Genomic DNA, 26458 nt, shown 5'->3' with positions numbered 1-26458 from the left:
GCAAAGGATGGTTAATTGACTCAATAAGTAATTAAAAATGTCCAAGAAAGATAGGCCCAACACCAGGGCCTACAGCAAAGAAATAGAAACTGATCAAGAGATGATCAACGTATCCACCAATGCGATTTCGAGAGAATCCGAAGAATACACCACTGAAGAAGAAGAACTAATGAGTGAAAATAATGACCAGAAAGAAATCGAAATAGAAAATAACGAACTCAGGTCAGAGATATTAAAGATACTAAAAAGCCAAAAGAATGATGAAAGTCTCATCGCGGACCTCCAGGAGATGCTGAAGAACAGCGGAGCAGCGAGAGAGAAAAACGTCATTAAAGAAAAACCCAAAGATCAAAAAACCGTAAGTGAGATGACTACTGAGAAAATAGTTGTTAAAAAGAAAAGATGTGATCCCGCGCGAAATTTTGAATGGCAGCCATCTTGGTTTCAACGAACTTCAAAAGAGAATGGAGCAGAGCCAATCAAAACGCTCAGTTCAAAATTTCTGGCGCGAAAAACACTATCAGACGAAGAAAGTGAGAAAGAAGTCTCAAACTCTTCAGATGATCCAAAATCAGAAAGTGAAGACGATTTAACAAAATCTCAAGTAAAATCAGCAATGAAAACGCTTTTTGCTGCTTTTGGGCCAAGACTGAAAATTACCAAGACATCTACGAAGAAGCAAGAAATCAAACCGGCGACTCAAGACCTGCACGCTCCCATCCTGATTTCGAAAGCGACAACGCCCGAGCCCAGAGAGCCATGCCGATTTCGCCCTACACCACAGACAAGATCGAATACCAACGCACACAAAAGGAAGAAAAGAACCGTCGCCACCACCAGAACCCCAAAAACCGAGCCAGAGACCGACTCATCTGAGGAGGAGCGGATCGAGAGAGCTGAAAGGGAGAGAACCTTCCACGACGCCACCAAAGAAGAAATGAGCAACGCGCATGTGCGAAACTACGTAGACGACCCAGAAGGACTTGAACTGGCCAGAGAACCGCGCAGACTCATTGCAAGCATCCCAATGCCGTTCTGTAATTTCCTGCACTTGAGAGATCACGGACTGCCCCAGGTTGTAAGTAATGGACAGAATAACGTAGGTAACTTACCCAGTGACTTCCCAAAACTTAGAATTGATGGCATTAATTTACAAGAGTGGTATCAACAGCTTCAGGTTATTTTCATGAAAGAAAATTTACTATTCTTTATAACTAGCCCTCCAAGAAGACCTTGGACTTTAAAAATAGATTGTTTACATCATAGAGCATTTTTCATAATAATATCTAGCGTGTCTCCTGCAATGTATCATAGCATCAAACCAAACCTAACTGTATCAGAAATAAATCAATGCATGTTTAATCTATTTCACAGCGATAGCGTAGCTACAACCACAAGAATGTCTAAGGATTTCTTTTCCTCTAGAGTAAAACCAGGGGTTTCTATAAGTGAGCATTTGATAAATCTAAACAAAATAAGAGCTGAGCTACAATTGAGGGGGGAAGTGATTTCAGATCAAACAATGAAAAGTGTTATTATCAATTCACTTGATCCATCATGGGATAGCTTTATGTCACACTTAGATACCATTAATTTGGGATATTTATCCATAGAAAGTCTATCTAACAAATTGATAGCAGAAGACAATTCAAGAAAAAATCGATCCAGTAACCAAACAGACCACAAACCTTTTAGGAAAGTAGTCTTTCAAGATAAACATAATGAGGCCTTTAGATGCTACAATTGTGGATCCAGGGAACATAGTAGAAGAGACTGCCCCAAAGTCTCAAGAGAGAGACATAGGCCAGAATATAGGAGCAAATATAATTACAGACAATCTTCCACAGATAGACACGAATATAGAAGTCCACCAAATTACAAAGAAGGTAGAGGGGGTAGAGAAAATTCAAAAGAGAGGAAATCTGGGTCACTGAATGGGCTAAATAAACAAGACAGCACCAGAACACAGCAGGATGAGAATAACAATTGGCTTATTGATTCTGGTGCAACAAATCACACCACCAACAACAAAAGTATATTATCTTCATTTATAGAAGATAAGTTTGTGATAAAGGTAGCTAATCAAGAAAAGGTTCAAGTACTAGGCAAAGGAAATGTGACCTTGCCTGGTCTAGGGAAAATAGAGGGGGTATTAGTAATCCCAGAAATACCTCACAACATACTAAGTGCCATAAAATTAAGCAGAGAATCTGATATCAATATAGTTTTCTCAAAGGGGAAAGCAACTATAGAAAAGAACAAAACAAATGTAGGTACTGTAATGATAAAAGGAGGTCTACCCTATCTGATAACTAAAGAAAGATGTTTACATAACATTGATTCAAATATGGAAGATTGTATTGAAGCAGATGATGAAAATGTCAGTAACAGTGATTATGATGAGTGTAGAATAACTCATGATCACAAAAATACATACAAGGAAAAGAAACCAAAAATAGGTAAACCAATTCATGATGAGTGTGCTCACATCTTACACAGGAAGTTAGGACATGCAAGCTTTCCTGTAGTACAAAAAATGACTAAACACGCAGAAGGTGTCAAAATAAAAAATTGTGAAAATTATTTGGAATGCTCAGTATGTAAATCCACCAAACTAAAAACCAGTCCCAGACCAAAAAAATCTAACAGATCAACTAACAATATTTTTGATTTGGTACATATGGACTTAGTTGGTCCATTAAGTCCCTCAATTACCTATAGAAAACGTTACTTCCTAACAATAGTGGATGACTACAGCCGATATGGTTTTGTTTACACATTAAAGCACAAGGATGAAACATTTCAGAAATTTAAGGAATTCTACAAACGTATAGAAACACAACATAATATCAGAATAAAGCAAATTATGACAGATAGGGGATGTGAGTTCATGTCTAAAGAATTCTCCCAATGGTTAAAGGATAGAGGAATGTTACATTTCACGTCCAATCCTTTTTCTGCATTTCAAAATGGAGTTGCAGAGAGGAAAAATTCCACACTACAAACCATGATTAGGTGCACATTAGAGGATGCTGGTTTAGGCAAACAATTTTGGTCAGAGGCATTACATTATTCAAATTACACTCAAAATAGAACCTGGTCCAGTATTGTGAATAAGACACCATATGAGGTGATGTACAATAGAAAACCCAAATTATCACACATGCACATATTTGGAGTCACTGCAGACGTACACATACCTAAACAATTGAGGAGAAAGGGAGAAAACGTATCCAGGAGATTAAGATTCATGGGATACGAAACTGGAACCAAAGGGTACAGATTTATTGATAGTAATAACAAATTTATAGTATCCAGAACAGCTGTGTTCCATGAACAGGCCAATTGGTCAAAATTGCACCTTAATGAAATATTTCCTAATAAATGTAAAGATACGATATCTTGCGAGGAAGGAACAACAGAAAATCAAAATATTAACAAAAGTAAGAACAAAACCAAAACTTGGACTAATAGTCAGCATAAAATAAAGACAGACACATTAACAAAAAAGGAAGCTAGATATTTGCATGATAACCATAGCAAGCCTGAAAGAACTATTAGAAACAATAGAAACCAAATACCAAATAAATACAAAGATTACATAATGCATATGAATGGAGAACAAATAACACCTAATACATATGAAGAAGTATTGAAACTTCCACATGAAGAAAGAGAAAAATGGGAACTAGCTATGGAAAAAGAGATGGAAAGTTTACAAGGATTAAATGTATTCACACCTGTGATCGCACCTAAGGATAAAACAATTATAGGTACCAGGTGGATTTATAAAATTAAGAACTTAGAAGGAGGCAATACCTTATACAAGGCTAGACTAGTTGCACAAGGCTATGCACAAAAATACCCAGAAGACTATACTGATACATATTCACCCACGGTGAGAACAGAGAGTGTCAAAACAGCCCTTGTAGTAGCATCTGCACTCAATCTGGACGTATTCCAATATGACATACAGACCGCATACTTACATGCAAAATTAGATAAGGAAATATATGTAAGAGCACCACACAGTCAATACACTAATAAGAACGAAATTTGGTTATTAAATAAGAGTCTGTACGGATTAAAGCAATCCGGCAAAAGATGGTACGATTGCTTGGTAAAAGTACTTAAGACCATGGATTTCAACGCCACCACTGCTGATAACTGTTTCTTTGTAAAAAAGAGTAATGATCATATTGAATTTGTATTAATTTACGTGGACGATATTTTATACATTGGAAAGCATAAAGAGAGCAGGGAAATCTTTGTAAATAAGTTAAATGAACACTTCTCACTGAAATCTCTGGGTAAAGTGAATAAATACCTTGGTGTGCAAATTAACAAAACTAAAAGGGGATTCAAACTTACACAGAAAGATAAAATCATCGAACTCCTAAACAAATGTAACTTAAATAATGCCAAAACCTGTGACACCCCTATGCAAACTGATTTTCTTAGAAACACTGATGAATTTTCCCCTGAGTTTAAAGACAACACATTTTACAGATCAGTTATAGGTTCACTCCTTTATATATCTAATTGGACTAGGCCAGATATTGCATTACCTCTCAATCTACTGTCAAGATATGTTAGTAAACCAACCTTGTATCATTGGGAAGCTGTCAAAAGAATTCTAAGATATCTGAAGGGTACATTAGATTTTTGTTTAATGTTGGAACCCAATAATGACAGAGAACCAAAAATTACTTGTTATGCTGATGCAGATTGGGCTGGTGATACATCATGCAGAAAGAGTACTTCTGGTTATGTTTTTCTATTGAATGATTGTCCAGTTTACTGGTATACTGGTAAACAAGAACTAGTAGCCACTTCTACTACAGAAGCGGAATATGTTTGTTTGTCCAAGGCTGCAAATAACCTTGTATGGTTCAATGATCTGATCACTGATGTTTGGAAGAAACCCACTTTACCATTTATTATGCATGAAGACAATAAAGCGGCCATTGAAATATCCAGATCCGATGCAATTGGACAAAGGTCCAGGCATATTGATATAAAGTTTAAGCATGTGAGACAACTGTCTCAAGACGGATTCATTAAAGCAATACATTGCGATACTTCTGAACAATTAGCTGACATATTAACAAAACCCTTACCTTCTAAGCAACACAAATATTTAACTTCTAAATTATATGTATTATATTGTCCTGAATCAGAATGTAATTGGTGTTGTGTAACGAACCGGCATTTAGAGGGGGATTTGTCAGATGTAAATGCCTTATTCTCCAATGTGTAAATAATGTATATATGGAACATCAGAGGTTAACTTATTCTTTGGACTTTAATGTATTCATAACTTACCACTCCCATTCCTAGCTCCACCCCTTGTATATATAAGGAGCCACCCTCACCATTCTTGCTGCTTCTACCTTGAATATTCAGTGAATATAGAATGCCTATCATAATTAAAAAGAAATATATTTAAAGCTCTAACTCCTATTATTTTTATTGAGTCTGATCCTGAAAATATTGCAACAACATGGTTGTTTCACCAGGCTGGTCTGGACTGAAGGGGTTTTAATGGGAATTTTAGATTCTTTTATTGTTTGAATTTTAATTTGGACTTGTTGTTGCTTATTGCTGTGAGCTGCCCTGAGTCCTTGTGGAGAAAGGGCGGCATATAAGTCTGATAAATAAATAAATAAATAAATAAATAAATAAATAAATAAATAAATAAATAAATAAATACTGTTTTTCCAAATTATGCATATTTTGCTGTCTTCCATGCTTCCAGGACTATTTTTGAACTATTGATAAGATTCAGTACTGTTTTATTTCTGATGCTATTTTTTTTTTCCACGTAAAGAAGAGAAAGCAGCTGTCCACACATACCGTTTCCATTTATAACCATAAAAAGAAGAATGGTGGGCTGAAATATTTACTTGGGTCAGATTTTTAATCAAAACGTCCCAAAGTAAAAATGTTCCTCTTCATAGGTTGTTTCTATCAAAATATTATGAATTGTGAGAAGTATTTAATTTGAATGGTTTTAATTAATATTTACAAATAGTGGAATGTTGTTAATTAAATATTCTTAAAACATTTCCCATTTCTGCTAAGGAGAACTCTCCAGAGCATATTTTTCCTCTCGGTTTTAGTGCACAAAACTCCTATTAACATTAGAAAGATTTCTCCATGCAGAACAAGAATGGAATATGAAATGAAAAAGCTTGCTGGAAATATTTTATGAGCAATTTGCCCTTACAGTTTTATTACTTCATAGTTGAAGGAAGTAAGATTTCAACATAAATAACAAAATAACAGAGTTGGAGGGGACCTTGGAGATGTTTCTGCCCTACTCAAGCAGGAGACCCAATGCCATTCCAAATGGCTGTCCAGTCTGTTCTTAAAAGCCTCCAGTGATGGAGTGCCCATAACTTCTGAAGGCAAGGTGTTACACCGGTTAATTGTTCTCACTGTTAGGAAGTTTCTCCTTAGTTCTAGGTTGCTTTCTCTCCTTTATTAGTTTCCATCTATTGTTTCTTGTCTTGCCATTCTTGACTTTATTTGAAAAGATAAAAGGGGATCCTGTTCTGATCCAGATTAAAACATAATCATGGGAAATCTTCTCATTTTAAGAGAATTAAAGAGAACCACTCTTCAGATTTCATTGATCAATTTTCAAATCAACCTCTTACAAAAAGTAGATTGAAAGACAAAAATACCCACCATATCTGGAGAAAACCAGGAAACTCACTGAACTCACCTCATTCAAAAATAAGCACATAGTACTGTAAATGAAATGTATTTTTCTATTAGATTTCTTAAATAAATATTGCAGTTTCTAGGATAACTGCTTCAAACATTATTTTGAGAATGGTTCTTAACCTGGAAAAAATCCTTCGGTTCATGGTAGAACTTTTAATCTATGTTCTAAAATTCCAATATATTCCTAGGGAGAATCTTAGATTTCTTGCTTCTTTTTTAAAAGTGTGAAAGAGGAAAATGAAAAATCTTCCTTGGTTTAAAGTTTTCCAGCACATCAAAGTTAAAGATCTTAGTAAAATAATCTTTAAAAGACTTTTCATCCAATGGAAATATTATTTGAAAATAAGCACAAATTCTGGTGAAAAAAATTTAACTGTCACATTTTTTTTTAAAAGAGGAGCATACTGACATAATATTAACAGCCATAAATATTTATGATTCCTGAAAAAGAACATAACCTTAGTTCATAGCCTTCCTCAGTCACATGAGTTTTAAAATGAGGTATACATTATATTTGGTCATCACAATATAAAATATATGTTAAGACTCTGGAAAGAATGCAGAAAAGAGCAACAAAAATATTTGAGGGGCTGGAGGTTAAAACATATGAAGAACAGTTGCTGGAACTGAGTGTGTCTAGTTTAATAAAACAAAGGACTGCGGGTGACATGGTAACAGTGTTCCAATATTTGAGGGGCAGCCACAAAGAAGATGGAGCTAAGCTATTCTCCAAAGCACCAGAAGGTAAGAGAAGAAATAATGTATGGAAACTAATCATGGAGAGAAACAACCTTGAACTAAGGAGAAACTTCCAAACAGTGAGAACAATTAACTAGTAGAACAACTTGCCTCAAAAGTTGTGGGTGCTCCATAACTGCAGATTTTTAAGAAGAGATTGGATAGCTGGATTGAGAGAAGTTTGGACGAGAAGACTCCAGGATCCCTTCCAACTCTAGTATTCTATTAGGTTATTCAACAACAACAACAAAATTCTTACTATTGAAAATAAAAATGTTGGATGACACTTAGACAATCTGTGCATTGTCAAAATTTCCATCTGTCAAATGCAAATCCATATTACTTGGATCTGCACATATACCAATACATTGCACCAATGTATTGGTATACATTGCAACATCTTCATTTTTGGAATGAATTTGATGTGTAGGAAGGCCCCTCACCAGCTAGAACAGGCAACTGTGATTTCATAGTGCTGTGTATATAATAATAATTCAGCAGTTTAAATGAAAACACTTAGGAGTTTATTAGCATTATACACAATTTGGACTGCCCTGCAAATTTTCTAAAGGACAGCTTTTCTGCAGCATTTATTAAAAGGTAAATATTTATTTACTGGAAGGAACAAAAATTATTCTTTCAAGGGGGTTAGTCATGCTTTAACTGCTCATAGTGTCTAATGAAGTAAAAGGATGGATTGATGAGTTTGGGTGGGATAAATTACTACAATTGCTAGATGCAATTACAATTTACAGTACGTTCATAGTCTCTTGGCAAATAACCTTAATTAATGGATTGGGTCTAATTATTTGTGCTTGTGGCCTAGAATTGCATCTCAGGTGAAAAATAATTGGTTGAAAGTATAAATCTGGTTAATGTTCTTCATTGTAATTAGTTGTGGGAATTCATATTTTAAGAACAAATGCAGTTGCTTAAGCAAGATAAATTTTTGTATGCTTGGGTCAGTTTAACACTATCTAATTCAGCTCCATGTTCTCCTTTATCATGTTATCAATGGGCATGTGTAAATTAATAAAATATGGGAAAAATCCATTTTGAACTGCACTCAGAAATCTGCAAAAAACATACTTTATTCACAAAAAAGAATCTTGAGAAGCAATTAAGTACATTCATTTCAAGTTTTTCTTTTAAATGAATTTAAGTTTTAGGTCTCAAAGAAAAAAAAAATACCTGGACTTTCTCTTTTTTTAGGACTTAGGAATTGTGTTAATCATTGTGCATTTATTTCTATACTCTACACCATTTCCCATCAAAGGTAATATCTGTAACATTTTGGCTGGCCTCAACTAACTTGATCTTTGACTAAATAGCATGAATTCCATTTTTAAATAGAAGTGTAAATTTTAATATGGTAGCTTGTCTTATTCATATGTTAATCTACCCTTCACATGTTTGGGACAGCCTTATTATAACCATATACTATAGAATTGACTATTCCTAGTTCTCATGATGATTTTTAAACTGCTTTTCATCAAAGGGAGGGGGGAGGAAGCATCGTTCACAATGGCAAGACTTGGTAATAAGATTAAATATTCAAATACTATGCAATATATTGCTCTTGTTGCTGAACATGAAAATCTGATGTCCTATCTGGAATAATTGTCCTCTCTTCCAAGTTTTAAAATAGAGATGTTAATTTAAAATAGTAATCAATTAAAAGGGTACTTTATGAGAAGAACTTTAAAATCAATAGGACCATGAGCTAAATTCCAGGCTTTGCTCAACGGACAGGACAGGAAACAATTGGGAAAATTCTAATAATTCAAGAATCTCTAATAAGTTATTTTTACTGGAGAAAAATGAGAGAGTTGTAATAGGAAGATTATAGGGTCTTTTGCTTGAGCCAGAGATTGGGCTAGAACTCTGTGTAACTTTCTATGTAATTTTCAGAGTATTCCAATGTCTGTTGTGTTTCTAGAGGGCAAATTCAATAGTGAATTTGCCTGAAATTCTTTTTCCATTTCATGTAAGAATGTGTACTTTTTTTTAAAAAAAGGTGTACATCTGTTAAAGCTGAATACAAAATATACTGAATACAATATACACGGAAAACAAAGAGAAAATTTGGTTTATAATTTTAGAAAATTGCTGATAATGAAATACATAATTATAAAAAATAAATTGATTTTTTTAATAAATAAATATAAATAAATTGGCACCTTTAAGGAAACACAAACTGCAGCACCATGTGGAATCTAAGCTAATGGAAACACAACAGAAAGGAATAGTATGCAATATCTTGAGAAAGAGATAATTGGTTGGGTATTGGCTGGTACATAAGAGCATCTTAAACAGCAGTGTTAAGTTGTGAACTATGAGCTCTAGTTATAATTCTTTTTCTTTTCTTTTCTTTCATAGAGTTACAGAGCAGTTCTTGTGGAAATCCTGGAACTCCATCCAAAGGTATTTTATCTGGAACGCGTTTTGATGTTGGTGACAAAATCCGATATAACTGTGTGACTGGCTACATACTGGATGGTCATCCTCAGCTTACCTGTATTTCCAGTTCAGTAAATACAGCATCCTGGGACTTTCCAGTTCCTATCTGTAGAGGTAAGTTGAACATCCAATAAAATCTAATATAAAACCAATATTCACTATAAAAATACTGATATTAAATGTTAAAAAGTTTAATTTGTGAAACTTTTATTAGAACTAGGAGGGTGGGCTTTACGGTACTGGGTATTTATTAAAAATGCAGTTACTGATATGACTGTAATGCATGTTTGATTTATAACCTGGATGACAAATAATATAGAGCTGAATCAAGGTAAATATGTTATTTGTAAAGTCATAATTTTGAAGGAAGCGACAGGCCTTTCCATTTAGAAGACATATTTCTTCTAAATATATCTTCCAAAAGGAGCTCTAATATTAAACGGACCTAAAAGATTTGGGAACACGGTGGCTCAGTGGCTAAAACGCTGAGCTTGTTGATCAGAAAGGTCTGCAGTTTGGCGGTTCGAATCCCCAGTGCCGCGTAACGGAGTGAGCTCCCGTTACTTGTCCCAGCTTCTGCCAATCTAGCAGTTTGAAAGCATGTAAAAATGCAAGTAGAAAAATAGGGACCACCTTGGTGGGAAGGTAACAGTGTTCCATGTGCCTTCAGCGTTTAGTCATGTTGACCACACAACCATGGAATTGTCATCAGACAGTGGCTTAGAAACGGAGATAAGCACCATCCCCTAGAGTCGGGAATGAGTAGCACGTATGTGTGAGGGGAACCTTTATCTTTACCTTTAAAAGATTTGGATTCAAGTTGTCTGAAATATATTTTTTTCTGGATGATTCTTCTCTATGCGGATTAAAGTTGTTTGGGGATATTCATCTACAAATGCAACAAACTTGTATAGAATTAAAATTCTTCTGTAGCTATCATAATTTCTAGAAGGTACAAATTAAAAAAGAAACTTTTTTCCCGCCCTTTGGCATTTAGTTGGATGACATTTGACTGAGAGTAAAGCACACTCTACACAAAGGGATTATTTCTAAGTAGGCACACATTAGATTGTATGGTTAATCATTGCTAGATCATTAGATCTAGCATAGATATGCTAGTTCATTAATTATGCAAAAGATAAACTGTAAACTAAATTGCAAAAGAAAAGATAATATTTGGGGAAAGAAGAAGACATACCGTTGGAAGGTATAATACTAAAACAAACAAACAAAAAAAAAAAACACCCTAATATGAACTCCTCATAGAAGAAGAGAGTTGAAGAATATCTATTAGGAAATTCTGAGTTACATAACCACCATATGTAAGAGATTATGTAACTCTTCCTATTAAGTCTTATGGTTGTTCTTGTTGCTTTTGAAACTATGTTCTGCATTGGTTTTCCTAGGGAAAGGGTCCTGAACACACAATAGAGCTTAAATAATGCATAGAACAAGCTTTGGCTCCAAGCAATCTATTTATGTTATTTTAAATACTGGTGAAATAGTGGTTGCCCTTGAAGTATCTTCTTACAGCCAACAATTTATTGTGCAATTCCAACTTTCCTTTGCATGGCAACCTGTGGAAAAACAGTACATCTTCAGAGCATCCAAGTGAAGCAGTGAAAGCAACTGCTACAGACCTATGTATGAAACAAAGTTTAGTTTAAAGTACTGCAGAGTTTTGATTGAAGTACAATCCCAAGAGGATTCCCCCCCCTCCAATATTTGGTGTTCTTCTTTACTGGAGAATTGATTTTCTTGAACAAAGTTAGAGACAGAAGGGACAGTAAGAGTGTAACACTGATGGAGTTCTAATGAAAGGAAGCTGGAGTCTAAAAATTCTTATCATTGCCCGGTCACATGGAAAATTTACTGTATTAATATTCCCTGCTTACATTCATGTGCAATAAAAGAAAATATATTATATAAGGCTTTCGAACATGGAGCGTTTTAAGAATACATAGCAATTGCATTTGAGGCTAACTTTAACATTGAGGTCCTACTGCATCAAAGTGGAGAATCCCAGCACGCTGTCTAGTTAATAAATTACAATAATGATATGAATAAATAATAGTTTACAGTTCTTTTGGTTCACCCAAAATTTACTGTCTGAGGGCACTTCTCCTCAGGCTCTGAATCAGCTTCTCCAGGCTCTGAATCTTCCATGTTTGCTAAGAAAGTCTTTGGTCTTTGCACCAAACACAGCATAAAAAATGGTTCTCTCTGATCTGATTTAAATCAATGGTGAAATCCTACCAATTCACACCGGTTCGGGCGAATTGGTAGTGATAAAAGCTACCAGTTTGGCGAACTGGTAGTAAAAAAACAAAAGCTACCAGTTGGTCCGAACTGGTATTTCCGACAATCAGCTGTGCTGCACGATTTAAAATCACTAGAAAGCAGGAAATCCTGTTTTCTAGTGAATCGAAATCGCGCAGCACAGCTTTCCACCCCCTCACTGTTCTACTTACCTTACCAATCTGCGCACAGCGTGTGTTTGGCACATACTGTACATGCATGCACACTTAGTGTGCATTTAGCATGCATTGTGCATGCGCGCACAGCTTGGGGAATTTGCTGTGTCTGTCAGCAATCACGTAAAATATCTGGTCAATGAGTGGGCCAAAAAGAATAACTTAGTTGCTTGATACTATTATTCTTAAGTGCCTTCCTCTCTGTAGTAGAGCTCAAACTGTTTATGAGAAAATTGAGAACAACAGAAGATAAGTAGGGGGTTGGCGTGTGAATGGAGAACTTTTGCAGTGAATCAGATTGAACACAGAATGGGCCCTTTGTCAGTTCCATTTGAAGTCCCACTACACAGCAGTAAATGCAGCTAAGTTTGTGCAGAATGAACCAATGATATTTTCCCATACTGTGTGACATCTGTTCCATATGCAATGCTGTGGGAACATAGCTGGGAAAATTGTAAGCTTGTTGTGAACAATTTGTCCTTTACAGACAAGGTCAATTGGATTCAATTATTTCTGGATACCACTGTTGGGACAGGTCATAGGGAGATGATCTTGGCAACTGCTTGACAGGTTCCTGGTGTTGTGGCCCCGCCCTCTGAGCCTATCTCATCGGAGGAAGAAGGCTCCGAACATGAGGGAGAGGAGTCAGCCAGGCCTCCCTCTCCAGGCCCCTCCCCTCTGGCACTGTCTCAGGTGCCGGCCGAGGGAGAGGAGATTAGCCAGGACCCAGGTGTCTCTGATGAGAGCGAGGAAGGAGAGCCGTCGTTCCTGGATGCACGCCAACGAAGGCGTGATAAACGGTTGCAGCAGTTAAGGAGGCATGCTAGGGATTAGAACTGAGTCACTGGACCACACCCCAGAGACTATATAAGAGAGGGTGGTGGCTGGTAAAACTCTGTGATGAACAAAAACTAACTCTGGCTAGTCACTTGAACAACGCCTGAAGCTGCCGAAGGGATATTGTTTTGCTGGACTATTTACAATGCGTATGTAATGTTATGTTATCTGTTGAAGTAAAGCTCTTGGCAGATGGTGCTTATATTGTTGCCAAGTTTGAGATAACGACCTGTGTGCGTGCCAAGTGCTTCCTTAACCCTCGACTGGCTGTGTTTGTGTGTGTGTGGAGACGGGGACAGATCACCTGGCTATTGTTTTTAGCTTTTAGGTCTCAAAGACATAAGATATGTCAAGAGATGACACCATCAGTGACTTGTGTTACTCTTTCCATTTCTGTCTGACTAAATTGACCAGGTTGGGATAAACCCACAAGTGAAGCAGATGAGCAGTGCTTTCTTGAGTTTAAGTTGGGTTACTTCCTGCAGATTTTTCAGATTATAACTCAGTTTCAGTTACAGGTAGTCCTCGATTTATGACCACAATGGACCCCAAACTTTATGTTGCTAAGTGAGAAATTTGTTAAGCAAATTCTGCCCCATTTTTCTTGCCACATTTGTTAAGTGAATCACTGCAATTGTTAAATTAGTAACGTGGTTGTTAAATGAATCTGGCTTCCCCATTGACTTTGCTTGCCAGAAGGTCACCAAAAGGACCTTCTGAAGGTGTCAGAAGGACACCGGAACACTGCAACCATAATAAATATGAACAAGTTGTCAAGCATCTGAGTTTTGATCATGTGATCATGGGGATGCTGCAATAGTCATAAGTGTGAACAATGATCATAAGTCACTTTTTTCAGTGCCATTGTAACTTTGAATGATCACTAAATGAACTGTTGTAAATCCAGGACTACCTGCTGTCAATTCTTGGGTAGCATGACTAAGAATGACGTAAATTTCAGATGAATACTTCAGATAAGTAGAAAAATCAGTGGTGAAAACATGGACCTAATAATAAAAGAGAAGGGCACTTGGAGTATGTAATACATTGTCAGTGGTTTCACCATTATAGCAATTGCACTGGGCAAAAATGTATCTGATTTAAAAAATTAAGCATGCTGTAGCTTGGGTTCGTGCAGCTCATCTGGGATTGTCAGAGGCTTTTAAAAGTATTTTTTCTACAACCTCTTCAGCCGAAGAGATTGTAGAAAAAATGCTTTTAAAAGCCTCTGATGATCCCAGCTGAGTTGCCTGATCGGCAGAGACTTTTTTTTAAAAAAAAGCCTCTGACGATCAGGCAATTCAGCTTTCTTTTTAAAAGAAAAAAAGCCTCTGCCAATCAGGCAACTCAGTTGGAATCGTCAGAGGCTTTTAAAAGCATTTTTTTACAACCTCTTCGGCCGAAGAGATTGTAGAAAAAATGGTTTTAAAAGTAAAAAAAAAAAAAGTTGGCCATGCCCACCCAGTCACATTAGCCACCACCACCAAGCCACGCCCACAGAACCGGTAATAAGAAATTTTAGATTTCACCACTGATGAACCAACGATGCCACAAAAACCCAGGTAGTTTCTGAAGATTAAGTAGGCTGAGGTAACTTTGAGATGGAAGGAAGAAGATACAAATGCGTTGATAGTTTAGCTCTTTGGAAAAGGTAAAAGAGAGAAAAACCAACTGTTCTCCTGATCACTAAAAAGACTGTGATTCCCTACATGTTAAAATCCCAAACACTAAGTATGTACTGATGAGAAATGAAATCATACAATGACAATTCAATTTCATAAAACTTTAATAAAACACACCAATTCATTTAATTCATTCTTTCTTAGAAACTGAACATATGAGGTATGAATTCAAACCATATATAATAAAATCCAGTTTAACGTCAGTACAACTTTCTGCCATACAAGATACAGGGATAGTTAATCCAGAATATTTGATCTAGATGCACAGTTTTAAGCCTAATCACAGTCTCTGAAACTAATCTAGTTATCCAACCACTAGTAAATCTGGGTTTCAGTACTTCTGTCCTGAAATACAGGGTGGGGAATGATAATGAACATAATGACAAATAAACCATCACTTCATATTAATATTGCCTTTATTCAAAGGCATATGTTTAGTCACCATTAATAGGTGATACGTCATTTATAGTCAATATAGATAGCATGCTGATATAGATAGATATGTTCAGCATCTTCTAGAATTGCCAATGTCCATTTAAATTATTGCAGTCTAGACTCATGAGAAATGCATACAAATAGCAATAGCACTTAGGTTTACAGTATATACCGCTTCATAGTGCTTTAAAGCCCTCTCTAAGCAGTTTGTATATTGCCCCCAACAATCTGGATCCTCATTTTACTGACCTCGGAAGGATGGAAGGCTGAGTCAACCCTGAGCCTGTTGAGATTCAACCTGCAAAACTGCTGGCAGCCAGTGATCAGCAGAAGTAGCCTGCAGTACTGCATTCTAACCACTGTGCCACCGCAGCTCAAATATAGTCCTTGTTTAACAACTGCCTCATTTAACAAACATTTGCAGTTGTGATGGTGATGAAAAAGTAAGTTTATAACCAGTCCTTGCATTTATGACCTTTTCAGGTCTGTAAGGAAAGAAAATCTGAAATAAGAGCATCAGCACAATTGCGGATTCGCTTAACAATTGTGTTGCATAACAACTGAGTAGCTAGTCTCAAGTGTGGTTACTAAATGAGTACTACCTGTAGAGACAGGCAAAGTTTAAATGGAGACAGGGTGATTTTGATTTATTGTGTTATGAAGTGTCAATTACTGTGTGCACAGCCCATGACCAGATTTTAAATTAATTTCCCCCTCTGCTGACATATTAATTTTGATTGGGGCATTTTAAATGATGAAACCTGACAATAGTCTCATCCCATCACCTTCTACTTTTCAGACAGGGTAGGAATTGTAGACTGCCACATACTGCAGATTGGTGAGAATGATTCACCAAAGGCTAATAAATAAGGTCACGATTAAATATAATATAGTCACTCTGTAAAGGTTATATTAATTAGGAGGTTTGATAATCAGGGATAATATCTCTTATATTTTTGAAAGGTTGTTCTATTTATAGGTAAAAGTCACAACTAGCTTATAACACTTGTTGCCTCTTTTAGAGATGTGGTTTAACTGTTGCATGTTGAAAGGGTCTATTTTTAGTTCATTTTATTGCTTTGATATGACAGGCAAAAAAGAAGTCTTTTTCCAAGTTTTTTCATTAGTGCACTCCAAAAGTATAGAAATAAATCCCAATTGTTAGGAGTATACTTCAACAACTTTAGTGGGAGCAGAGAGAACAGTTTTTAGACCACCACAGCCCCTGACTGAGATGCTCTCAACCCAATCTATCTCATGCCTTTGTTTTTGTGAGGGAAAATAGAAAGGAGGAACATTTTATAGATATAAAATATATATTTTATATGCTGCAGGGGAGGGTTTCACATATTGTTGCCACCGGTTTCACCATGCGCCTTCCATGCATGTGCCCAGCCTTCCTCATGCTTGCTGCATGGACTTGTGCCTTCCACACATGCTCCTGGCCTTCCACGCATGCGCCTGGCCTTCCATGCATGCGTCTGGCCTTCCTCACACTTGCTGCATGCACATGTGCCTTCCACGCATGTTCCTGGCCTTCCACGCATGCGTCTGGCCTTCCATGCATGTGCCCGGCCTTGAAAATGTGGCTAAATAGAATGACATTATGTCTGGGCGGGCAGGTGGGCCCCGTAGTCACTGCCACTGGTTCACCCGAACTGGTCCGAACTGGCTGAATACTACCTCTGGATCTGCTGATTTTAGCACCTGAATGAAAACCCTGTGTTTAAATCTTTTTGAATCAATAAAGCTTTGGAAAATACCATTCACAATATTCAGAATATTCAACAAATATGAAACAAGCTGAGGGAAAGATAAATTCTGAATGTTAATGTTTATTTATTTTATTTTATTTTTATTTTATTTTGAATTTGTATACCGCCCTTCTCCCTGAGGACTCAGGGCAGTGAACAGCCAAGTAAAAACATCAAATACAAATATTAAAATACAATTAAAAGATATATATAAATTTGGCCCCATTAATTAAAAACGATAAACAAAACAATTAAAAACACTTAAAAAATTAGGCCAGCCCGGCTTGCTGGAAAAAGAAGGTTTTAAGGGCACGGCGGAAGGCACTGAGGTAATGGATTCTCCTTATCTCTGGGGGCAACTGATTCCAGAGGGTAGGTGCCCCCACAGAGAAGGCCCTCCCCCTGGGGGTCACCAGCCTGCACTGTTTGGCTGATGGCACCCCGAGGAGGCCCTCTCTGTGGGAGCGCATGGGTCGATGGGAGGTTGTCGGTGGCAGCAGGCGGTCTCGAAGATAGCTAGGCCCTATGCCATGGAGCACTTTAAAGGTGATGACCAACACCTTGAAGAGCACCCGGAAGACCACCGGGAGCCAGTACAGCTCACGCAGGAGTTAATGTTAAGTTACTGCCTCTTTGATATAAAAAAGTAGATAACCAATCCAGTGGTGGGTTTCAAATTATTTTACTACCAGTTCTGTGGGCATATCTTGGTGGGCGTGGCATGGCTTGGTGGGGATGGCTTGGTGGGCATGGCAGGGGAAGGATACTGTAAAATCTCCATTCCCACCCCATTCCAGGGGAAGGATACTGTAAAATCTCCATTCCCTCCCTAATCTAGGGAAAGGTTACTGCAAAATCCCCATTTTCTCCCAGTCAACTGGGACTTGGGTGGCAGAGAATAGATGGAGGTGGGGCCAGTCAAAATTTTTACTATCGGTTCTCCAAACCACTCAAAATTTCTGCTACCAGTTCTCCAGAACTGGTCAGAACCTGCTGAAACCCACCTCTGAACTGATCCTTTCTAAACACCTGCTAATGACTCCAGATGTTTGAAAAAGAATCTTATTTAAGATCAGCAGAAACATTTTATTTTTTTAAAAAAAAAATACCTAAAATCACTGATTTGTTAGAATGGGAAATCCAGTTCTATGTTCCAACTTTTTAAATGTAATTTATATTTATTTTTGTAAAGCTCTTCAGAGTAGTTGGAATAGTTAAGCGCGGGTTGATTTTAGCTTCTAAAAATCTGTTCAGCAAATTAAAATGATAGGAATTGTGGAAGCCACCAGTCAGTCAATTCCAAGCAGAAAACTTGTTTTAATTGCTTTGATTGCCATTCACTGCATTAAAGCAATTTACTCTCTCTCTGCAACCTCTTAAAACTCTTAAAAATATTATTAACAAAATAACAAAACTTGTCTAGAGTATTAAGAATGTTTTCAGCCCAACTTTTCCTGAAAAAGTATTGAGACAACATTTTTAAATAGGGATTATTCCAAAGAGCTAATCTCTCATGAGAATAAGAGCCAAATTTTCATTTCTTTCCCAATAGCATCCAAATATGTATGGCTGCCTTGAATATGGGAAATAATATGAGGTTATGACTATAATTAGAACTGACTGCTTGCCAAGAAATTCTTTGTTTCTAAAGTAAATAGAGAGTTGAGCTTTTTAATAAAAATATTGCCCATATCAGTATGTATTTTCACACTACTTAACAATTGTAAACTTGTTTACCCATACAATATATATATGGACATACATATATAGGGAAAATGGGTTTTGTATGTAGCCAATCAGATTTATGTGGCAATTTACATCATATCTATACTGATAATCATTTTGCAAAAGCCACAGATGAGTTAAGCTACATCATTTGTATGATGATGTCAGTGCCCAAATGACAAAAAGCCCTGCAGTGCCCAGATTTTTGATCCAATAAAATTCCTTTCATAATGTCTTCTCATTCCCTTAGTTAGTTTATTAAAATCAGGTTTCTTTCTATAGCCTAAGAGAGATCCTCTGCAAAGCATGTTAGGACCAACGGAGCACTTTTCTTGAAGCATAAAAGCAGCCACATCATTTGTGAAGGTTGCATGACTACAGTGAAAGTTTTTCTTTGCTGACTGCAGAGCTACTTCTGTTTTCTGACAGTCCCAACAGAAGCGTTACCTGCCTTGGATACAGGGGTGAAATCTACTTACCTTCCCAACCAGTCCAGAAGTGCATGCTCTGTGCACGCTTGCTCACTTTGCTCATGCACGCACATGTCACATGAACGCATGGACCCTCTGCGCATGCGCAAACCCTTCTGCGCATGCACAGAGAGTAAAAAAACAGGTTACTTCCTGGTTAAACCCAGGAAGTAATGACAACCGGGCAGGTGGGCGGAGCCTCATGCCACCATCGCTACTGGTTCTCCAAACCACCCTCCGCCATCGCTATTGGTTCGTCCGAACCGGGAATATTTCACCCCTGCTTGGAAAAATAATTGTGGTGAGAGAAGTACATAATGACTTCTTGGTCCACCTGCCATCAGTTCTTGCTAGGTGACCAGTCCATTTCCATCTCAATTCTTTTACTCTCTTACTGATACCTTATGCTTTTGTTTGTTCTCCAATCCATGTGGAGGTTTTTCTATCTTATCTTGTAATGCTGAACATGTATCTTTCCATGGCTCTATTCACTAAGAAACTATTCACTAAGTCTGCATTACTATTAATATTCTCATCGTTCCTATCACCCATCTCCTCCCACTTATGACTGTATGACTGTAACTTTGTTGCTTGTATTCTTACGATTTATATTGATTGTTTCCTAGTATGATTTGGTTGCTTATTTGTAGCCTATGATTATCATTAAGTGTTGCACCTTATGATTCTTGACAAATGTATCTTTTCTTTTTATGTACACTGAGACCATATGCACCAAAGACAATTTCCTTGTGTTTCCAATCACACTTGGCCAATAAAGAATTCTATTCTATTCTATTCTATTCTATTCTATTCTATTCTATTCTATTCTATTCTATTCTATTCTATTCTATTCTATTCTATTCTATTTCTATTCTAAATTAGGGGCCAAATTTATTTAATTATTTTAAATCTATTTTTAACTGTAATGTTATGTATGTTATGTATACATGTTTTTATTTTGGCTGTTCACCGCCCTGAGTCCGAAAGGAGAAGGGCAGTATAGAAGTTTGAATAATAAATAAATAAATATTCTATTCTATTCTATTCTATTCTATTCTATTCTATTCTATTCTATTCTATTCTATTCTATTCTATTCTATTCTATTCTATTCTATTCTATTCTATTCTATTCTATTCTCTGCACCTCTCATAGCTTTTGTATTGATTGTGAGGTTAGTGTCCATGTTTCTTCCCTGGCCAAGGCTGTCATAGAATGGATCCCACGTGATAAAAAGCGTCCATGAAAGAGACCTAAAACAAGATGGATTGACAACAAGTATCAGCAAGTATTGCAGGCCTAATTGGCAAAAGAAAGCTCAGGACCATGTTGGTTGGAAACATGTGGAAGAGGCCTTCCACCTGCAGTAGATAGACAATGGCTAAAATGATGATGATGATGATGATGATGATGATGATGATGATGATGATGATGATGATATTTCAGTCAGGTACTGTCTCCTTAGCACTAATACTTGATCCCATGATTGCATTTAGCATTTAGTCTTTGCTTTCAAGCTGAGTAGAAATCTGTCACAGCTCATTAAAATAGTTGCATTCCAGTTTGCAAATGAAGGACAACTGTATTCTTACTAGGATATCCTATCGTTAATCTTTTCATCCACTGAGATATTTCTTTGAGGCTTATATCTGACCTCTAGATCTGCAAGCTGGAATCACTGGCCATGCATCTTATCCTGCCTAGTTTCAGATGGATGACAGCAACTGGAAATTCATCACACTTCTCATCAGCTCTTATATTTGGATATAATTCTTAGGCTTCAAATAACACAAAGGATTTGTGGTCTGGTGTGGTTATTTATAAGGCGGCAATGATGCAAGAGGTTACCTGACTTTTATCAGCCTTTGATTCAGGTTTTGATCAGGAATTTAATATAGTACAAGGAGCATACCCCAACTTTTGATAAATCCCAATATTGTTACACTTTGGGTTATCTCCAAATGTTACCAATCCAAAAAAACATCTGCATTCAAATTCTTTTCATTTTACTTGCAAGTTCTCTTTAAAAATCCTACCCAAATTACTTCTGTTTCCATGTTTCTATCGATGCAAGATGAAAAACATTTCCTTTATGAGGCATAATTTCCTGGCAATGTATTATTTAATATCTAGAGAGTAATTTATTTTTCATGGAACCATATGTGCACACGCACACACACACACACACACACACACACACACACACAAAGACTATTTACTTGCTCTTTATGTGACTGACATTTTAAAGTTATAATAAAATGAGTTTCAAATCAGTCAACCAAGATAGCACAGAGAACTATATTCTCCTTCTTGCTTTTCATATCCTAGAAATGTATATAATTGTCAGGCACAATCTTCACATGTGATGGTTCAATTGAACTGTTTTAACACTAAAAGCCTATGCACAGGAATCTTCTTAACCAATGGTCAGAATCTGCTTAGAGTTAGATAAGAGTCAACAACACTCAAATGGGGTTGGACTTAGTTTGCTTCTGGCTATGTAGAGATGAGCCATGGTAGTGCAGTGATTAGAGTGCAGTACTGCAGGCTACTTCTGCTGACTGCTGGCTGCCTGCAATTTGGCAGTTCAAATTTCACCAGGCTCAAGGTTGACTCAGCGTTCCATCCTTCCAAAGTGGATAAAATGAGGACCCAAATTGTTGGGGGCAATATGCTGACTCTGTAAACCGCTTAGAGAGGACTTTAAAGCACTGTAAAGTGGTATATAAGTCTAAGTGCTATTGCTATTGCTATTCACTTATTGTTTCCGGTCATTTCTTTCTGCCAATGTAAGAATAGATTATCTCCAATGGTGACATTGGCAGACTCTTGTCTGAAGATCTTATTGGCCTACCCAAGATTCCTCAAGAGGTTTGAGGCATATCTAGAAAACTTTTGAAAAGTATGTAAACATTATAAGGGGAATTTCCAATGTGTAAAAAAAGCCCACCTAAATATTAGATATTGCCGTTAGATATTACCCAATTATTTTTTAATTATATTTCCAGTAATATTTAAGAACTAGGGCACTGAATGCGGGATGCAGCAATTATGACCTCTGCTTGAACATTAACTATTCATTTCCTATTGAAGCTTTTTTTTTTCACTTGACAAGACCTTTTATTCTTGTATGAAATTATCTATCATCTGTCTGTCTGTCCATCCTCTGTCCTCTATCCTCTATCAACAAGCTAGACATATACAGTATATCTTACAATCCTTTTTCTCTCTCCTAATCCATTGGTGATAGAATCTTCCTTAATAACCCTATTAGATTTGATAAGCATGTGCTTTTTTAAAAAAATCTTTAATGTCAATTTTTCTTTAAAGAATCCCAATTGATTATAGATTCCTTTAAGCTTAACAAGGTCAAAAGGGTGTAGAATAGAATAGAATATAAATTTTTATTGGCCAAGTGTGATTGGACACACAAGGAATTTGTCTTGATGCATATGCTCTCAGTGTACATAAAAGAAAATATATGTTCATCAAGAATCATAAGGTACAGCACTTAATGATAGTCATAGGGTACAAATAAACAATCAGGAAACAATCAATATCAATATCAATCGTAAGGATACAAGCAACAAAGTTACAGTCATACAGTCATAAGTGGAAGGAGATGGGTGATGGGAACGATGAGAAGATTAATAAATTAATCTTTGTGTAAATTACATTTGCAAGTTTGAATTTTAACATATTTCAGTCATTAGAATTGGATGATAATAAGAGATAGTTTGAAATCCTCACAGCTGTGAGATCAGGCCCTTTTTTACCCTCTCATTTTTGAAATTGCTCTGTTCTGAGCTTTCTGTTGCCATAGCTATACATATTAGTTTGAGTTCATTTTTAATATTTTAATGTTTTTTAGTACTTGGATTTTTCTGACCTCATGATGCTGATCCATTTTAGTAAATCCAACATTGGAATGTAAAATCCAACCATATGATAATTTTCCCTAATTACGTTCAATTATATCCCTCTGTCCTTCTATTAGAAATAACAGCAGGATTATGTACATTAGTTGGCTGAGCACCAAGGGAAGCAAAGCATTTCTCTTAATTTCACAAGAAGAAGCCAGCATGAAGGTTAGCTGCCACCTCCCATTTTGGCCCACATCCATCTGGAGCTGACTTTCAAAATAATCTGGTCCATCAGAAGTGTTTGTCCTTAGTTTGCCATATGTCAGCTTACTTCCATTTAACTTTCCATCTTCTCATACGCTCTTTCTCAGAGCATAAACAGTATTGTCAAGGTAAATAACGCCTGTCAAATCTCTCTTTTTGGAAAGTTTTTGCTCTGGAGTAAAAGTCATCTAGTATTGGTCCATTGATTGAAGGTTTTGCTAATGAAACTGAAAGTGGAATCATTATATGTGTCTTTTGCTTCCCTCTCTAAATTTGTCTAGAGAGGAATCATTGAAATCTGATTTGGAAGAAGCATAGGGAGTTGTCAGGAGAATACAATTTCCATTAAGCAAAGAAACTAAACAGGTTGGATGGCTTCAGTTACAGTAGTGATGAGTGCACCATTGGAAGACTTGAAAAGTAAAGTTAGGAACAGGTAGTTATGGGGAAAAAATATATTTATGTAGTTGTTAAGAGTCAACACTGACTTCAAGGCACATAACCAATCAACCTAATAAAAAGGAAACTAGGTTTGGTTGCATTTTATTCCCACTATCTTGATCTGGCCTTAATTCCAAGCAATTAGTAAAGGTACAAATAAAATTGGCAAGAGCAAACACAGATCGTTTTTTTTTATTGGATGAGAGAAAGGGCTAAACTCAGTGTGATTTGAGGGGGTGGGGAAAAAAGTCCAAGAATAGCAATTAGACCAGAAAGTCAGAGGCAGGAAGGTAATCCATAATAGGCAAGAAACAAAGACAACAAAAGACAGAGGTGAAATATTCTGTGGAAGGTTATCTTCACCATTGGCCTTAATGAGTTGGGACTGATGAGAAGTGGAACCAAACAATATGAGAAGGGCTGAAACTTTCCTGTTATACCTTTAATACAGATAGTCTTTGGCAATGGAACACAATTGGGGCCAGAACTTCTGTTGCTAAGTGGTGTGGTCATTAAGTGAGTCATGCCCAATTTTACAATCTTTTCTGCCATAGTTGTTAAGCAAATCAGGTGGCTGTCTATAGAGATTCTCAGTCATCCAGATCATGGTTGTCCCAAAGGTGCTTTTTTCAAGAGGCAACTGGACTTTCAGGTTTTTCTTTGAAGAAAAACCAGAAAGTCCAGTTGCCTCTTGAAAAGTTTGAAGTTTAATAGATTTCTAAACCGCTCTTCTCCCGAAGGACTCAGGGTGGTATACAACCATATTAAAACACATAGATTTATAAAATTTAAAACCAATTAAAATCGAATATATAAAATTTGGCGCACAAATTAAAACACACATACACCCATTATAAAATTCGTACTAGGCCAGTCCGGCTTGCTGAAACAAAAGGGTCTTAAGGGCACAGCGAAAAGTACGAAGCTCTAGGGGCAGCTCATTCCAGAGGGCTGGTGCCCCCACAGAGAAGGCTCTCCCTCTGGGTGTTGCCAGTCGACATTGTTTGGCCGATGGCACCCTGAGGAGCCCCTCTCTGTGGGAGCGTATTGGCCAGTGGGAGGTTGTTGATGGCAGAAGGCGGTCTCATATATATCCCAGTCCTAAGCTATGGAGTGCTTTAAAGGTGGTAACCAACACCTTGAATCGCACCCGGAAGACCACCAGGAGCCAGTGCAGCTCACGCAGGAGGGGTGTTACGTGGGTGCGGCAAGTCACACCCATAACCACCCGCACAGGCACATTCTGGACCAGTTGGAGCCTCCGAGTGCTCTTCAAGGGGAGCCCCATTAGAGAGTGTTGCAGTAGTCCAGATGGGACGTGACGAGGGCATGAGTGACCATGCGCAGGGCATCCCAGTCTAGAAAGGGATGCAACTGGTGCATCAGGCGAACCCGATAGAAAGCTCCCCTGGCCATGGCCGTCATGTGATCTTCCAAAGACAGCCGTGCATCTAGGAGAACATCCAAGTTGCAAGCCCTCTCTGAAGGGGCCAGGATCTCACCCCCAATGGTCAGCGATGGAACCAGCTGACTATATTGGGATGCCGGAAGCCACAGCCACTTGGTCTTTTGGGACAAATCAAGTGGCTGTTAAGCAAACCTGGCCTCACCCATTGTTTTTTGCTTTTTGGAAGCCCACCAGAAAGGTCATGAATGATAATCACGTGACCATGAGATGCAGTAGCTGTCATAAATACATGCCAGTTGCCAAGCACTTGAGTTTTGATCATGTGACCATGGGGATGCTACAGTGGCCATAAGCTCAAGGACCAGTTGTAAGTCACTTTTTCCAGCACCATCATAAATTCAAATACTCATTTAATGAGTGGTTGTAAGTGAAGTACTCCTACAATACACATTCCATGGTAGAAACATGTTATCTCTTTAGAATATGTGGAACATCTATCCAATGACTTTCAATTCACTTTCCCACATGCTAAATGGGATCTATTGCAAAATAATGATGGTCAACCTAAGATTTCCCGATGCCTGAGAACTGGCCACAAAGCAAAAGGTTCTGCTCCCAGTGGCTATTGCTTTGGATTCTTGTCATCTGACAGAATTGTTTTGTAAGCTATCAGAAATGTTCTATAGGCAGGGGATGAATCTTATTTCAACACAGGTAGCCTGCATAGGATTTTTATTTTTTTACTGTCTCTTTTTTGCACTGTGAGCCAAATAAGAAGGACTGCATTTTTTTTTATTGATCTATAACTCACACTAATCTATAAGAGGTATTGGCTGAAGTGTAGAGTGTAAATACATTAAATAATAAATAATAGAATTGGGGGGGAAAGGAGAGATTAGTTCCAACTAGCAATCGGTATCAATTTAAGGTATTCTGGAACTGGACTGGTTGCTCCAAGTACAATTTGTGCCAATTTAAGATATTTTGGGCTGTAAGAAGTAATATTTTGTCCTTTGCTTTCTAACGTTTCCAAACTGGGCATCTGGAACAGCTCTCTCTCGGACGCACAAGTGTATGCAAATATATGTATCCCAGGATAATTTTGCAGAATCCAATTTCTGCAATCCACCGGGACCAGAGTTTTAACCCATAACTACAGATCTGCAATCATAGTGAC

At 37.2% G+C, this 26458-nt stretch overlaps 1 protein-coding gene across 3 annotated transcripts in view; it reads left to right on the top strand.

Moving 5' to 3' along the window:
* Positions 1 to 26458, top strand: part of CSMD3 (CUB and Sushi multiple domains 3) — a 695220-nt gene that overhangs the window by 224586 nt on the left and 444176 nt on the right. For all 3 annotated transcript variants that reach the window (XM_034422197.2, XM_034422198.2, XM_034422199.2), the window contains exon 4: positions 9850 to 10044. In XM_034422197.2, coding sequence (XP_034278088.1) covers positions 9850 to 10044 — 195 coding nt within the window. The remainder of the gene's footprint in view (positions 1 to 9849; positions 10045 to 26458) is intronic.

Source organism: Pantherophis guttatus, chromosome 3 (genome assembly GCF_059756535.1).
Source record: "Pantherophis guttatus breed Tessera chromosome 3, ASM5975653v1, whole genome shotgun sequence".
Taxonomy (NCBI): domain Eukaryota; kingdom Metazoa; phylum Chordata; class Lepidosauria; order Squamata; family Colubridae; genus Pantherophis; species Pantherophis guttatus.
Note: the sequence above shows the minus strand (reverse complement) of the source record. Positions and strands in the feature narration are given on the sequence as shown.